At 43.1% G+C, this 17186-nt stretch overlaps 2 protein-coding genes across 2 annotated transcripts in view; one reads left to right on the top strand and one right to left on the bottom strand.

The window, feature by feature from the left end:
- Positions 1-17186, top strand: part of RCAN2 (regulator of calcineurin 2) — a 37014-nt gene that overhangs the window by 19155 nt on the left and 673 nt on the right. Inside the window, exon 3 of the mRNA XM_020801481.3 lies at positions 4163-4334. Coding sequence (XP_020657140.3) covers positions 4163-4334 — 172 coding nt within the window. The remainder of the gene's footprint in view (positions 1-4162; positions 4335-17186) is intronic.
- Positions 6795-11379, bottom strand: LOC144583694 (uncharacterized). Its single transcript, XM_078378079.1, has 2 exons — positions 11276-11379; positions 6795-10864 (listed from the first exon to the last, which is right to left on the bottom strand). Exon 2 carries the CDS (start codon positions 10822-10824, stop codon positions 7483-7485), a length of 3342 nt encoding a protein of 1113 aa, XP_078234205.1. The 5' UTR covers positions 10825-10864; positions 11276-11379; the 3' UTR covers positions 6795-7482.

Here is a 17186-nt window from a genome sequence, read left to right as displayed (position 1 = left end):
ATCAGCATTCTCACCACTTCCTTGGAAAATAGGCTGTTGAAAATAAGTATGGTCCCCAACCTCTGTTTTTCTCTCTAAAGATCTTTCTGAGAAGTTTATCTGTGGTACTGGGCCAAAGCTTCCAGATATGATTTCAGTCTCTGGAAAAACATCAGTACTTTGTAATCCCAAAAAGTTAGCGCTTCCCCCTTCATTGGTTGTGCTAGAAACAGTCTCACCATCTGACAGGTTCAAATGCAGCTTTCTATCTTTACTCAAGTTTACAGAATTAGTTCCACCCTCACTTGTACTATTGAAACAATGTGAAAGTCCATGCTGCAAAACCGCTCCACTATCAACCACTAAGGCACTTGGCGATGACTCTGAAAAAACCTTCACTCCTACAGCTTTCTCAGCTGACTGTTCCGGTACCCTAAGTAGGCCACCCCCCTGGTAACACTCGTTACTCCCTAACTGCCATGAAGTACACGGGGTCCCTGCCAAACTTCCAGTGTCTGATTTCGCTGTTCCCTCGGGGCTAAGAGAAGGAGGGTCGTTTGAGATCTGACATGCATCAAAATCTGCTGACACAAGTCCTAGCGAAGAATTAAGCTGAGTCTCTATTTCATCATCTCGGTATTTCACTCCCCCATGAACTACTGTGGCTTCTAAGCTGATGTGAGGCCTCTCAGTCACAGTAATTGCTTTATTGCTTTGGAAAATCCCTTGCTCTCCTTCTTCTAGCAAACCCATAGTCTCATCCCGAATTATTTCAGAACTTCTCACCTGTCCTGTGCTCTGAAAAAGAGCTGAGGTTGGTGCTGAGCTGAATCCCAATGCACTGAAATTCTCTGGAGCACTGCAGTTTTCCCTTGCGTCGTCCGATGCTAATTCCCCCAAGGAAACAGCTTCTCGGCGAACTTTCTCCTGCATTCCTTTCTCTGCGCACGGCTCCAGGGCCTGTGAATCCTTTGTTTGGACGGGCGATAAATCGCTGTCTTCTCTGGAATGCTCATTAGAATTCCACTGGGCCTCGTTAACTCTTTCCACCCAAGCATCTTGCATCTCAGGATCGCTCCCAATTGTTTGGAGCGCCTCGTTGCAGTAATCCCCAAAGGAACCCTGCTGAGTTTGGAAAAAACTTTGCATCAAGCCAGGTTCTGTGCTTAAAAAAACGTTTTAAAAGGATGTTTTCATGGTACAGATTTTCTATAAGGGAATCTCTTTCCCTAATTTTCTGCTTGGCTTGCTCGAAAAATCCCGAAGCCACTTCCAAGATTCTGTCCACAGTTGCCGACTGTTTTTGCTCCCCCATCTTCTGCTGGCAATCTAGCCTAGGCTAGGTCAGCGATAAAAACAAACAAAACTCCAAGAAAGAGGAAAAAAAAATTTAAAAATCTCCTCTGCACCTTTGACCAACTGCTGTCACTCTGTGACCCTAAGATCTGTGAGAGGACAGACAGCTGCCAAAACCAAAATACTGAAAAATCCAAAAGGAAGAGAAAAGAAAAACTGTGATCACTCTGTGAACCCTAAAGTTACAGAGATGATCAATGACTGAGCTGGGTGCAGATAGATATCCTAAGATCATAGGGCATGACTCTAGGCCAAGCCAGATGCAGCTAGGTACTCCTGCCAGATCCTAAAATCGTAGTGGAGTACGCTTAGGCCAAAACAAGCTGAACAAGGTAGCCAGAACAAAGTAGCCAGAGTCATTTATGCAATCCTAAGATTGTGAAATGACCTGCTCAACTTGGGTGCTATTACAGAGTGCAAGCACTCTAAAAATAAAGGACATGCATCTTGGAATTTCTTCACTACAACGTTGTAACAACCTGCACATGCCTACTGATTAAATCCAATTGTTTCCTAACAGTTTGCTTGTCCCACTGGGAATCTCTTTCTTAAAAGAGCACCCCAGATTCTAACACACATTACCACAGCCTGAAGATTTAACACCTCTCACCAGAGCCTAATTGCTGGCAAACAGCGTTTCCTAGGAAACTACTGTTCACACCTAGAGAAGCACTTAGCTCCTTGAAGCCTCAGTGTCCCACTGCAATCAAAACTTAGCTTGTGGATCAGAGTCACTCAAGCTGCTAGATAGAACAAAGATTGATCATCCTGAGGTACTACAAAACCCAGCACGTGGTCCATCCCACCGCTGCCACCATGTCGCAAACACGGGTTCGAAAACACACGTGTAAGCTTGGACAGAGAGCAATCAGGAGTTTGCACATGCTAAAATGGGCTGAAGAGTCCAAATTCAGCTAGCCATGATACAACACTCCTTCTCGCAGGTCTGCCCACATAAGAACATCCTGGTACTCTCAGATATTATTGTGAAAAGGTCAAGTGGGCTTTGTAGTCCTTAGACTTAACTTGCACCACTGACAGGACTCTAAGTAAGCTAGGCCGAGGCAGCACTCTCAGATGACCCTATGACAAGTGTACTGTTCAGAAAACCAATTGAGTTTTATAATCTTTATTTTATTAAAGAAAAAGCATGTTACTAAGTATCAAAGCCAAATTAAACCAAAATAAATAAACTAGCATTGTGCTGTTTAGTTACACAGATGTAGTGAGGCAAAGAAAACATGAAAAATGTAAAAGAGTTCAAAAACCTTATAAAAACACAAAAAGACATTAAAAAGAATAAAAACAGTTCCAGTCTAGGAAATCATTAGTAAAAACAAAATAATCCAAGTAGGTTATAAAAAGGCTATAGTCCTCAGTGATCCTATAGAATAAAAACCCCTAAACAAAAGTAAAAATCCATTATATGTCCCATAGTCCTTAGAAAAGAAAAATCCAGTAAATATACCATAGTCCTTACAAAATTACAAGAGCATAGTCCATATGGAGTATTCCAAGAAAAGGAGTTCATAAAGAATATTCCATAGAACAGTCCATAGAAAATAGTCCATGCACAGTCCTTAGGAAAAATCCCATAAGTCCAAAAGTAATCCAGCAAAGCATAGGAACCAGTCCATGTAGGTAGGCCACCAGTCCGTCTCGAAAGACATTAGGGTGGGTCCCAGATGGCTGAAGAGTAGGTCACGAATGACTGAAAGGTCGGTCTTGGAAAGACAAAGTCTATAGGTAAAAAGTTCCTTTTTCAAGAGTAACTGGCAAGGGCCCATCGCACCTTCCCACGATGTCATCCAATCAGAGTTCGTTCCTAGGCAAACAGTCCTGTTACATCACATGACTTCCTTCCCATACGCACCAGATGTTATTTGGGTTTTCTGTGGTTTATCAAAGAGTCACAACAATTCCCATCTATCTAATCACACCGAGTCCTTTCTCAGGCTTTCAGAATAACATTCTCTCTGCTCGCCTAGAAAACAACTTGTCAGCATAGCAAAGATACTTTATACAAAGAAACAAGATGGAACCTCTCTGGCTCATTTCATAATTAGAAAACCCATATGCCTTAAAAGATTTTAACTCAAAAACCCATCTCATCACAGTCACCTTTTTGTGACAACAGGAGAGAGCCTTCTCTCTCACTGCTCCTAGACTCTAGACCTCCCTCCCAAAGGAGGCCAGGCTGGTCCCATCTTTCCTCTCCTTCCACTAGCAGGTGAAGACCTTTCTCTTCAGGCAAGAGAGGGATTTTTATGTGGATAGTTATGCATTACTGTTTGTATTTTATTATTGCTTTTGTTTACCATTTCTCAGAGTAATTTTTTTGTGTTTTTTTAATATTAATAAAAAGAGCCAGTGGAACTGCCTCGGTGGCAAAAATGTCACCGGGCAGCCAGTGCCAAGGTGGCTGGACAGTAAAGTTGTTCTCGCTTGAGGGACAGCCCTGTGACACCATTTTCCCCACATGTCAAACCCAATCTAATGCTGTCATGCCCACCAGTGCTGGGCGGCCAAAATGGAAGTTCTGGTGCAATTTGAAAATGGTGCCAGTGTGCACTTTTAAAAACTGCACCAGGACTTCCATCATGTGAAATGACCAAAGTTACTGTGAAGTTATTTCAGCCCTTCCCGAAAGTGTTCTTGCAGTCTTACCAACAGTCGTATGGTAGTTTGAAACACAGGTGGGAGTAACCCAGCAAGACACAACATATGTGCTGTCCTATGATATTTGTAGTAAAATCTGTTTGCAAACCCATTCTCTTGTCTTCTGTTCTGGCTGACCCTCAGGCCTATTTCTCTCCTTGATGTAAAGGTCCAGACCTCTGAGATTGATGGGGACGACCTCCATTTGACTCCACCCCAGCCAGCAAAGCAGTTTCTCATCTCCCCTCCAGCTTCCCCTCCTGCGGGTTGGGAGCTAATAAATGATGCATCACCTGTTATCAACTATGATCTTCTTTGTGCAGTTTCAAAACTGGGGCCAGGTAATCTTCATGAAGCTTCACATAATAGAGATGAAGTACACTGACAGAATCAAGACAGACATGAAAACATAAGGGTTGTAGTAGATAATACATTTATCATGTTTTTGAAGAGTTTCTACCCCAAATGGTGAAAGATGCTTGCATTTCATAACACCTGAATGTCCTCATCTGTATTTCTTTCAATATCTTGCATTTAGCCTTCTTTATTTTATAACTGGTCATTAGAAGGTAAACGCAGATTTAATTTGCAATCCTGACTGCTCAGGAAATCCTGATGCAGGTGGGAAAATACATTAACAACAACTGCCCTGTACCACCACATTACTTCTAAAGTTCAAATTAACATCAACCTCACTTTGCAGCAGGACAGATGGGTGGGCAAAGTTGTAGAGTCCAATAGTCTGAATTGATAAACCCCTGTAAGTCCATTTCAGGTGAGAGGAATCACTAGCCTACAAGTGTACAGCGCTCAAGGAAAGCTTTTTGAACAAAAGCAGGATGTCCTGCCTCTCATTGCCAAGATGTATCTTTGTACCTCTTTACAATATATAGAATGGGTGAACAAGTTGCAACAGGGGAGACCTCTGTCTCTCACCCAGCCAGCAAGCAGACCTATCTAGCAATATGGGTTCCTTTCCCCCCCTCCTCCCTCCGTTGTGCCACTGGTCCAGTGTAAACAAAGGGCATTTACCATCTCTCTTGTTATGTAAACATGTCACAAAAGATCTTTTTAAAAAATGAAGTCAGCAATTTGCTGTACAAAATAGTGTGGCACATACTGGAATAGACCAGTTTGCTTCTGAGGAAGTCTATATAGCATTCCAGCATACTTTAAAAAAAAAAAAAACAAGTCTTTTCCTCCCTGCTTCAGTCATTTATCTGTCAAAGAGAACGACCTAGCTTTCAAGATTACCTCATACTTCCTTCAGCTGAGAGTTTGTTTTGCTACCCTCCACAGCAGAACACTGAGAAGGCAATTATATTTCCCCCCCCCCCTTTCCACACACACTCTTCACTGTTATATCCAAACTAGATATGGAGGCGAATATAAAAACCAATAGTGATTTTTGACTAATATCACCAATTTGTCATATATTTGTTGCTTTGTATTCCTCAATTCTGGTGATCCCAGTGAATGCAAAGTGATGAATATTTGCCCAGTTTTATTAATTGATTTGTTGATTCATCTATATTTTTTGATTTGTCACCCTTTTCTGGGCCTCTCTGTGCCATCTCTGCAGCCTGCTGGCGCCAATCGGGAGCTCTGGGCAATCAGGAGATCCTGGATTGGCATGTTGGGCAGCTAATGGCGCTGCTGAAAGGACTGTAGGGGCGAAACTTTTCCGGAGGCTTCATACGCCTTTTCCTTGCAGTCATTTCCCACTTCTGCTCTGAGTCTTTGGCAGAGACAGAACAGTGTCTGTCTGGCTGGTGGTGCTACTGCAGTGCTTTCACTGTTGTGGCAGCAAAGCAAACACAGTTCCTTTGTTTTCCTTAATTCATTTATTTCATTCATTGATATCATTTGTTTTAAACTTTACTGGGAATTTGGGGATGGATCTCTTTAGTTATGTGTGAGTATTTCAGTTATACTAGTTCTTTTTGGAGGCTTGTGTTTAGACAGCATGTGGGATCTCGAGGGGGTGGAGGTTTTCTGTGCGACTGTGGAATCCCTTTCCCCAAAATTTATTTCCTGAGTGAATGTGGTACTTGTTCTGCTTGCTGCCTAGTACTTCTCTCTCTGTGTGTGTGCTTCTCCTATGTGCTGAGAAACCACATTCAATTTAAAATAGCACATTCAATTTAAAATAGATTTATTATTCATTTTCATTAGTGGGAGACTGGGAGGGCTTTTTAAAAGGCAGGTCACATTTTAGTTTAAAAATTAGTTCTTTTTGGAGGGTTGTGTTCAGGCAGAGTGGGTGATCTTTGGGGGGAGTGGTCTGTGTGTGGGTAGTGTGTTTCTTTTGGGTATCTTTTTGTTATTTAGAGTACAATTTGTTTCCTTGAAGGCTTTCACGGCTGGGATCCAATGGTTGTTGTAGGTTTTTCGGGCTGTCTGGCTGTGTTCTGGAGCTTTTTCTTCCTAACGCTTCACCAGTCTCTGTGGCTGGCATCTCCAGAGGAACAGGAGTCAGAACGCTGTCTGTGCTCTGGTTCAGAGCTCTAACTCCTGTCCTCTGAAGATGCCGGCCACAGAGACTGGTGAAGCGTTAGGAAGAAAAACCTCCAGAACATGGCCAAACAGCCCAAAAAACCTACAAGAACCACAATTATTTTTCCTGCTCCTTCCCCCCACATTACCCTTTTAAAAAATTAAAACATCCCTTCAAGTCCTCACCCACCATCATTTCAAAAATAAAATTTCTTAGTGTGACAAACCCAGACCTACTGGAGGATGCCACACTTTCACTAAGCTGCCACCAACCATTCCCTATAAGAAGTCACACAGACCAGGGATGGATTTTTAACAAATAAAAGAACAAGGTTTATTAAATAACACACAGGGAAAAATAAAATGATCAGGTGAATAAGATACAGTAACGTGGCTTAGTCTCAGTCATACATACACACAGTTTGGTTCATACAGAACACTTAACTTGAAGCACAGACCCTGAACCTATCAGTTCTGGCTAACCATACAGACACCTGAACCTATCAGGTTGGTACTGACTGACACACAGTAGTACCCTGTCTGACACACAGACTCCCACTCAAGCTTCTTCTCTCAGCTCTTCTCCAGCTTCTTCTAACTTCTCCACACACGCTCCACATATATATACAGTACAGCCCCTCCTCCTGATGTCCCGCCTTCCACTCCCCATAGGATGGAACTTTCCCTCCAAACCCATGACAGACAGGTAACATCAGTGCTGTATGTAACACCTCCCCTCTTTATAAGTTGTTTTGTAGGGGGAAAGCTAAGGTGCTTTTCACCAAAAAACAACCTGGACCCAAAACAAACAAAAACAGTCATATAATAACATACAATACCATACTTACTTATACTTACACTCTAAGTTAAACATTTACCATTAACAATACATCAAGTTACCTTTATTCATACAAACCAACATGTTTAATAAACAGACACATTTGACTTTTTGTCATCAAAATATATACATAGTCCATGTTTCTTTCGCCGTCTTCATTCTTCAGGTCTTCTTGACAAGGCGTCAGCAACACAGTTCACTGACCCTCTGACCACCTTCACTTCAAAGTCATAGTCTTGCAGGTTTAAAGCCCACCTCATAAGTTTACTATTGTGGGTTTTCATTGTCTTTAACCACTGCAGTGGTGAATGGTCAGTGCACAGAATAAAATGTCTTCCCCAGATGTAAGGCTTGGCCTTCTGGATCGCGTAGACTATGGCCAGGCACTCCTTTTCCACGGTTGCCAAATGTCTCTCACCTTTCTGGAGTTTCCTACTCAGGTAGGACACTGGATGCTGGTCACCATTCTCATCCTCCTGGCAAAGAACTGCTCCTACCCCGCTGTTAGACGCATCGGTGTAGATGATGAACTCCCGGTCAAAGTCTGGAGCACGCAGCACTGGATAGTTGATGAGCGCCTCCTTCAACCTCCGGAACGCCTCCTCACAGTCGCTGGTCCACGGGATGCGGTCATCAGCCTTCTTCCTCGTCAGATCGGTCAGCGGAGCCGCAATCTCGCTAAACCTCGGGATGAACTTTCTGTAGTAGCCCACCAACCCAAGAAATGATTTGACTTTTTTCTTGGTGTTGGGTCTGGGCCAATCACGAACTGCTTCTATCTTGGCCTCGAGGGGTTTTATCACTCCTCCCCCTACTATGTGACCCAAGTATTTTATTTCTGGGCTACCCAGCTGCAGTTTGTTCTCTTTGTAGAGCCTAGGCCAAAGCACTTCCTCCCCTGGGTCAAAGTGCCTCTCCCTGCCTTCCTGGTCATCCCAAGCTTTCTTTCTGACCTTTTGAGCTTGCAGGGTCTCTGCTGCTAGCTCTAGGTTTCTCTTTAAGTCATTCCTTAAAGTGCCTATGTATGTCACAACGTCTTGTGGGTCATCCTGGGTGATCTGCTCCCAATTTTGTTTGATCAGATCAAGGGGCCCTTTCACCCTTCTCCCAAATAAAAGTTCAAACGGACTGAACCCGGTACTGGCTTGTGGCACTGATCGATAAGCAAACAAAAGGGATTGCAGCTTCTGGTCCCAATTGTTTGGATTCTCTGCCAAGTAAGCCCTAATCATGCGCATTAGAGTCCCATTGAACTTCTCAGTTAACCCATTACTTTCAGGGTGATAGGCAGTGGTTTCCTTGTGCTTAATTCCACAGATTTGCCATAACCGTTTCATGAGCTTCGATGTGAACGATGCACCCAAATCTGTGATTATTTCTGAGGCAAATCCCATCCTGGACATATACCCCACCAAGGCATCTGCCACTGTGTTAGTTTCAATGTTAGTCAAGGGAATGGCTTCAGGGTACCTCGTGGCATGGTCCACTATGGTGAGAATGAACCTGTTCCCCCTCTTTGTGGCCTTGGGCAAAGGTCCCACAATATCCACCCCTATGCATTTGAACGGAGTGTCAATCACAGGCAAAGGGCACAACTTTGCTTTGGTCCTGTCGCGGCTATTCCCCTGCCTTTGACACACATCACATTGTTTACAGAACTCTTTGATCTGCTTCCCTATTTCAGGCCAGTAAAAATTCTGTGTGATTCTCTGCTGTGTTTTGTTCACCCCTAAGTGCGCAGCAAACATGTCAGAGTGCCCCCTTTGTAAGATCATGGGGCGATACTTTTCAGGTACCACTAGCTGACTTCGGATCCCATCTCCCCCTTCTGAGATATTCCTCAGGGTCTCTCTATACAAAATCCCCTTTTTCTCTAGAAATCTCACTGGGGTTTCAGGTGTTAGCTGGGCGTCTGTCACCTGTTCAAAACACTTTTGGAGAGTGGCGTCTGCCTTTTGCTCTTGGCCAAATCGGCTGTCTGTGGTTAAGGTTTCCACCACAGCTTCTGAACTCCCCTCTGCTTCCGTCTCCGGCTCATAATTACCCCCCTGAACTGTCCCCGTGGTGGCTTGTGAACGTGTAATCACTAGCACCCGTTTCACATGTTCAGCCAGGTCATTTCCCACGAGCACGGCTGCTGGCAGAGTCGATGAAATCGCTAGCCGCCAAACTCCCCTCCAGCCTTGAAAGTTCACAGGTACCTCCGCTACTGGCAGTGAGATCACCTGCCCCTCAATCCCTGCCACCTTCATGCTCTTATTTGGGATTATATATTCCCTAGGAATAATATCTGGATGGCACAGGGTCACCTGGGAACAAGTGTCCCTCAGCCCCCGATACTGATGGTCAAGTATTCCTACGTCCACCCCTGCTGTTTCAAACAACTGAGAATCTGTTCTCACGAGCAAGCAGCGCTTGACCTCCACAAGAGGACCATTTTCCTCAGCCTGATCAGCAGATGTAACTGTTCCAGATTGAGTAGCCATGGCAACAGGCTCCCTCAGTGACAAGGGGCTTTGCTCTTTCTGGACACAGAACACAGCTTTTGGCTTGGTTCCACTCGAATCCTGAGGCACAATTCCTTTTAGCTGCTTTAATTTCTCACACTCTGAGATTAGATGGCCCTTTCCCTGACAGAAATAACATTTTCTGCTATATTTTGAGTCTTTCTCATCTTGTTTTGGTTTTCCCTCCAAAATCTGAGGTCTTGGTTTCATGTCTGAGGGCTTTCCTTCACCATGGGTCCCTCCCCCTTGCTGGTTTCTTCCTGGTCCCTGAGAGTACTTGCTGTAGGTTTCTTTAGGTTTCCCCATCGATTTCCCCTCACCCAAGGGCTTTCTTATTTGGGAAATAAAATCTGCGATCTCGGCTGCTTCTGCCACAGATTTCGGTTTCCTTTCCCTCACCTGGAATTTCAGTTCCCCATGCAGGACTGAATAGAACTGTTCCAGCGCTATCAAGTCTTTGAGCTGCTGAAAGGTCTCTGTCCCCTCCTGAGATAGCCATTTCTCTAGCAGCCTCACCAATTGGGCCCCCACTTGGGTAAAAGTCTGCTCTGGTTTCTTGGTGATTGACCTGAATCTTTGCCTCAGCTGTTCCGCATTTATCCCATGTCTGGCAAACACCAGTTTTTTAAACTCTGCAAAATCTTTCATCAGTTCCTCTGGCATCTCTGCATAGACTTCTGCAAGGCTGCCACTGATTAAAGATCGCATGATGGTCATCTTCTCAGTTTCCCTTACTGAGAAGTCCACAAACGCTCTTTCCACTAGGGAAAAGAACACTTCAGGACAATCTCCCTTGTGGTACACAGGGAATTTCTTCAGGTCAGCTTTAGACAATTGGCCTCCCTCAGAATCCCTATTGTTATTATTGTTCTGGTTCATCAGTTCCAATTTTCTTAATTCAAACGCCATTTTCTCTCTCTCCAATCTTTCTTCTCTTTCCATTCTCTCTATTTCAAATTGCCTTTGTTTCTCTCTTTCCCTTTGCTCCATTTCAAATTGCCTTTCCCTTTCCTCCCTTCTTTCTCTCTCTAATCTTTCCTCCATTTCCCTCATGCTGTTGGGCTAGGAGTATTTTTCTGAGTTCTGGGTTCTGTTCTCCCGTGCTGTCACCTTGCACTGAGCCAAATTCATCCTCAGAACCTTGGTCAACCTGGGGGTCTTTCACTTCACCCATTTCTGCCATTTGGCTTAGAGTCAAGGGCATAATCCCCCCCCCAGAACAGGCTGCTCTCAAAAGTCAAGCCTCAAAATAAAGCGACCACTTTTTTTTTTTTTTTTTTGCCTCAGGACCAGCTTTCTACAGATTACTGCTGTTCTTCAGCACTAACTTGCAACAGTTGCGAGCCAGAGTCTACCCCCCTCTGCTAGGCCTCTCAGCAGGCAGGCTAAATCACTGCTACTACACAGTTTTGCCTCAGCTTTTTTCCCGCCAAAACAGGCTGCCTCAGAGCTCCCTAATCTAGTCCCCAGTTGGCACGTTCTTCCACTAGTGCACCTCCCCGTGAGGTACACCTAGAAGATTACCTACGCGCCTCAGATTGTCCCTGACTAGACCCCCCTTGCTCTGGGCACACTTGCCAAGGCTTTGCTGTACCACTGGACAACTGGACCAGTCGTATCCCACACGCTGGACACCAATCAATGTGACAAACCCAGACCTACTGGAGGATGCCACACTTTCACTAAGCTGCCACCAACCATTCCCTATAAGAAGTCACACAGACCAGGGATGGATTTTTAACAAATAAAAGAACAAGGTTTATTAAATAACACACAGGGAAAAATAAAATGATCAGGTGAATAAGATACAGTAACGTGGCTTAGTCTCAGTCATACATACACACAGTTTGGTTCACACAGAACACTTAACTTGAAGCACAGACCCTGAACCTATCAGTTCTGGCTAACCATACAGACACCTGAACCTATCAGGTTGGTACTGACTGACACACAGTAGTACCCTGTCTGACACACAGACTCCCACTCAAGCTTCTTCTCTCAGCTCTTCTCCAGCTTCTTCTAACTTCTCCACACACGCTCCACATATATATACAGTACAGCCCCTCCTCCTGATGTCCCGCCTTCCACTCCCCATAGGATGGAACTTTCCCTTCAAACCCATGACAGACAGGTAACATCAGTGCTGTATGTAACACTTAGTACACCTTCTCTATTATCCCTCTTAGTTTTTCCTTTCCCTCCCATTTATTTGTTCAGTGTTTTGACAGGTGAGAGATATAGGGCAAGGGAAACTGAACGGCAGTGTCCACCGTGGGGTATCCAAGGTGAAGAAGCCTGTGAAGCTGTGTGGACTAGGCACCACCATCACTGGTGGCCTTGCAGGTGGGGAGTGGAAGAATATTTTTATGTTTTCTATTTAACAAATAATTGAGGCCCTAAAGAATTTGGGAAATGTAACTCCTACCTAAACCATGGGAAATACGTGATAATTTTGACAGGGCTGGGCTGGCCATTGACAAAGCTGAGGCAGTTGCCTCAGGTGGCCGAGCACTGATGCCCATGGCAGACTTCTCCTGTGACCAACTTTCCATTGCCCGAACTGACAACTGATGCCCACACCATTCACCTCTTCCTCTAGCCCACTGGTTCTTAACCTTGGGTTACTCAGGAGTTTTGGACTGCAACTCCCAGAAGCCTTCACCACCAGCTGTCCTGACTGGGGTTTCTGGGAGTTGCAGTTCAAAAGCATCTGAGTAACAAAGGTTAAGAACCACTGCTCTAACCTCCACCACTGCTACCTGCTCATGGCCATGGCCTGGCCTGGAAGTTCATTGCAGTCAAGGTATTATGGAGAGATGTGGTTGATAACGGGGAGTGATACATTGAAGACCCATTATATTTACTAAGAATCGAATAATAAGTTGGCAGGGGCATATAAGGCTCTCAGGTCCAACCCACCACTCAGTGCAGGAATCAAAAGATATCTACCAGGTGGCTGTCTAAACTTTTCTTGAATACTTCCAGTATTGGAGCACTCACCACTTCTCAAGATAATTGGTTCCACTGTCTTACTATTCTAACAATTAGGATATTTTCCCTGATATTTAAACAAAATCTGGCTTCCTGTAACTTGAGCCGATTGTTGTGTGTCCTGCACTCAGGGATGACTGAGGACAGAACTGCCTCTCCTCTGTATGACAACCTTTCAAGTACAGTACTGTATTTGAAAAGTGCTCTGATATCAACCCTCAGTCTTCTTTTCTCAAGGCTAAACATGTACATTTCTTTCAGTTTTTATTTATTTTATTTATTTTATTTGTATGCCCCCCCACTTCCAACATCAATTGATGTTGGAAGGCAACTTCCAACATCAATTAAAAATTAGCAGGATTTATTAATATTAATGTTTTAATGATTGTGTTTAATATAGAATATTATTATAATATTGCCTGTTTTAATGTTTTTAATGTTTTTAAAGTTTTGCCTTCCCTAACAGCCTAAAGTGTGGCTACTTGCTGCTCCAATTCTCTCACATTTTCTTCTAGCAATGCCACCAATTTACACTTAATGCATGTGTACATTGTGTTACACTCAAGGCACAAAGACAAACATTGTGCAAACTTTGCAGGTCACCACAACTGAAGTGTCTTTTCCCTCCATAATCCCTGTTAGCTTTTTGCTTTGATCTGTTTGTTCTGCTTTGATCTTTTATAATCCTTATAAGTAGGGTTGTGCTGGATGAATTCTTTCCACATCCTTCTTCATTATACTTTGGTCCCAAAGACTATGGATCAGGCATTATTCACACAGCTGAGAAGCAGCTATGCTATGGAGGTAGAGATAGAGGCACAAGCACAAAAAGGTGTCACTGCCTTCACTGCCCTTATCTTTGTTGTGAGTGTGGCATTGTGGCACTGAGTGGGGGAGGGGTGGTTCTTTTTTTCTTTTTTTTTTGCTCCGGTCAGCAGGATGACTTACACCAGTGCTGGTGACAGTCAGTGAGGTCCTGGAAAGAGTCAAAACATCCGTATATTGTGGTGACATTTTTCTGTGTAATAATATTGCATCAGAGAAAGAAAGTGCCATCTCAGGATTACTAAGATCTGGTTGGAGATCTCCCAGATCCTTATAGTAGCTAAGCTACAGTACTGTCTATACTATGATTTTGATTCAATTACATTAATTCAGCACAAAGTGTTCCATACAAAGGTTATATACACTATGTGAAGTTTTGCACAGAGTTTATAAAACTGAGAGGGTGTCCTGCTTGTAATTGGCACACAGGATGTGTAGAACATGTCATGCTGTGCTGTATAAAACTTAAAGATTGAGTTTAATTGTTCTAGACATATAAAACAATTACTGCAGTGTTTATTGACAACTCTAGGTCAGTGGAGCAGAAACTTCCTTGCAGCAGATTTCTTGATATATTTGTCTCTCTGATTAAGTAGGAAATCAAAAGAAAATGATAAAATATATCAAGGCAAGCTCCTAAAAGGGATCATTTACAGCAATCTTAATGAAAAATTATATTCCCTGCCCATATAAGATTATAATTACATTTTTATAATTCAATTGTAATCTATTGATTACTATCAGTGCCTTCGGCTATGGTGAGATAGAAAAAGTAACCACATCCTTTTGATTCATTAAATCATTAGAAAATAATGTGTATAATGTTGATTACAATCATGATCATGAGATTCGTGTAGATCTCATCCTTTTCCTTCACATAACTTGAAATGACACCCTGGGACTAAAACACCTATTATACTGCTCTTATTCATTGAAATGTTTAATGTATATCCTCACATTCCACGTACTGAAGGAGCCTGTTTTCCTCTCCCCTGCTGGAACTTTTCACTTAGAAAGTGCAATACTTTCCCCTCTGAAGTATTTTAATAGCTCCGAGACATGGAGCGAATGTTTCTTGGTCTATTAACATTTAATCATCATTCATAATCATTATCAAAAGAACTACACAATTTGTGCTCATTAATCAGTCAGAGTTTTTTACTGCCTCAGGCAGTTTTGCCACCTAAGGGGATCATATTTGAAAGTTCATGACATTCCGTCATAAATATGTATCAAACCGTGTAGCAGTCATTCATTCAATTATTAAACATTTAAGAGTGCATGCCATATAAAGTGCATGTCTGAACTAGAAGGATTTTTAAAAACATAAAAGTCAGTGTGAAGATGCAGATAGGTGCAAAAACCTATACAGTGATGCCTTGCAAGACGAAAATAATTCATTCCGTGAGTCATTTCGTATTGCAAAAATTTTGTCTTGAGAATTTTCCCATAGGAATGCATTCCAATGCATTTCCCATAGGAATGCATTGAAAAAAATTCATCTTGTGAAGCACGGCCATAGAAAAATTCATCTTGCGAAACACGGCCATAGAAAAATTTGTCCTGCGAGTCACCAAACAAATCGGAAAATGCTTTCGTCTTGCAAGTTTTTCGTTGCATGAGGCATTTGTCTTGCGAGGCATCACTATACTACATCCTGAAGCTTATTCCTGTTTTTTGCTTTAGAATTGTACTTGTTATGTGTTGCCAAGTTGCATCTGACCTACGGCAAGCCTAACATTTCAGGAATAGTTTTACTAGTTCCACACTCCCAGTGAATATCCATGGTCAAGTAGTGCCTAGAACTCCAGTATTCTAGCCTATTTCACTGGCCACATCACACTGGCTTCTTTAAAAGAAATCCCTTGATGTATCCTCATTACACCTCCCCCACTGTGGTGTTTTTCCCTCCAGTTTCCACCCCCTCTTTTGCACTGATTTTACATATATGCAAGCATCTACCTGGGCAGCAATCCACAGCAGCAAATGCAAATACATGAGGTGGCTTATCTAATTATACACCTATAACAACACACAAAGGCCTTCACCTCTAGCATCCAGGCACACAAGGAGGAAAACCTTGCCTCATCTTCCTACTGCAACTATTGTGACCTGGTGCAGATTAACGGAAGGAAACAAATCCATATGAGAGACATGACCCAGCTCCCCCAATCTAGTTATATATCTGCACCACAGTTTTCCAGTTCAGTCTGCTTTGCATGTGGAAATTAATGAAGTACAGTGGGGTCTTGACTTGAGAACTTAATCCGTATTGGAAGGCGGTTCTCAAGTCAAAAAGTCTGTAAGTCAAGTCTCCATTGACCTACAGTGCATTGAAAACCGATTAATCCCGTAACAGGCCGTTTTTGTTCCATTTTGGGTTTTTTCTGGTCTGTAAGTCAATTCTCAGGCTGCAAGTCAAACCTAAATTTTGCGGCCAGAGAAGTCTGTAACTCAAAAAGTCTGTAAGTCAAGCCGTCTGTAAGTCAAGGGTCCACTGTAACACATAACATATCAGGCATTGCCTGCAGATTGAGAAGTAGCATAACTAATCCAAGACTAATCTCAGGTATTGGCTAGGAAAAGCAAAGAAATCTCCTGGGAAAGGGCAAGTGACAAATCCAGGTTTGGGTCCATTTGCAGATGCGCGTGCACAAAAAGTACTGTGGCAAGATGTACTGAAAACAAGTTTATATACAATATGCTTATTAGGAAGAACTAACAGTTCTCCAAAAACAAAACAAAGCAGTTTAAAATTTGCAGTCACATTTTGCAGTGTTTTCCCCTCCCCTCCCCTCCCCTTTAAATCATACTGGTGTAGATGTACGGGCTAAGGACAGCTGTTTATCTGCATGTAGGGATACTACATGGAATTTTTTGGTTTTACTGAGTCCTCACTTTTAATGTACAAAGCTATAAGCTTACAATATGTATGTATGTATGTATGTATGTATGTATGTATGGATGGATGGATGGATGGATGGATGGATGGATGGATGGATGGATGGATGGATGGATGGATGGATGGATGGATGGATTGGACTTCTGTCTCACCCATCTAGACCAAAGATCTGCTCTGGTGTACTCAGTCCCTTCCTCAGCACTGGAGACAGAACAGAAAAGCAGGACTTCTGAGCACAGAGGCCTCTCTTTCCTCCCTCCCACACAGCCACATTGGTTGCAGCAGTGACAAAAATATTTCAGCAATGTACTCCTCAAACAAGGTCAACATAGCCTCCTTTTCTCAATCTGAAACTCTTTTCTGGGAGATTCCAGAAGTGCAATTTAGGTTGATCACATGATGTGCCTCTCCTGGACAATCTAGTTTAATAAACTGGCATTGCCACTGCCAGACTACCAAGCACTGTGGCAGATATAAAGGCAGCAGGAACACTTGAGGCCACTGAAGATAGCCAGTTAGGCAGAACATACATATTGAATACAGCCTGTCCCAAATCAGAAAGATGAACCTTGAGAATTTGAATGGGAATACCAGATCTTACTGTGAGAAAAACATAATTTCTTTTGTGTCTCTG

This window comes from Pogona vitticeps, chromosome 1 (genome assembly GCF_051106095.1).
Source record: "Pogona vitticeps strain Pit_001003342236 chromosome 1, PviZW2.1, whole genome shotgun sequence".
NCBI classification, from domain to species: Eukaryota; Metazoa; Chordata; class Lepidosauria; order Squamata; family Agamidae; genus Pogona; species Pogona vitticeps.
This window is presented reverse-complemented; position numbering and strand designations above follow the sequence as displayed.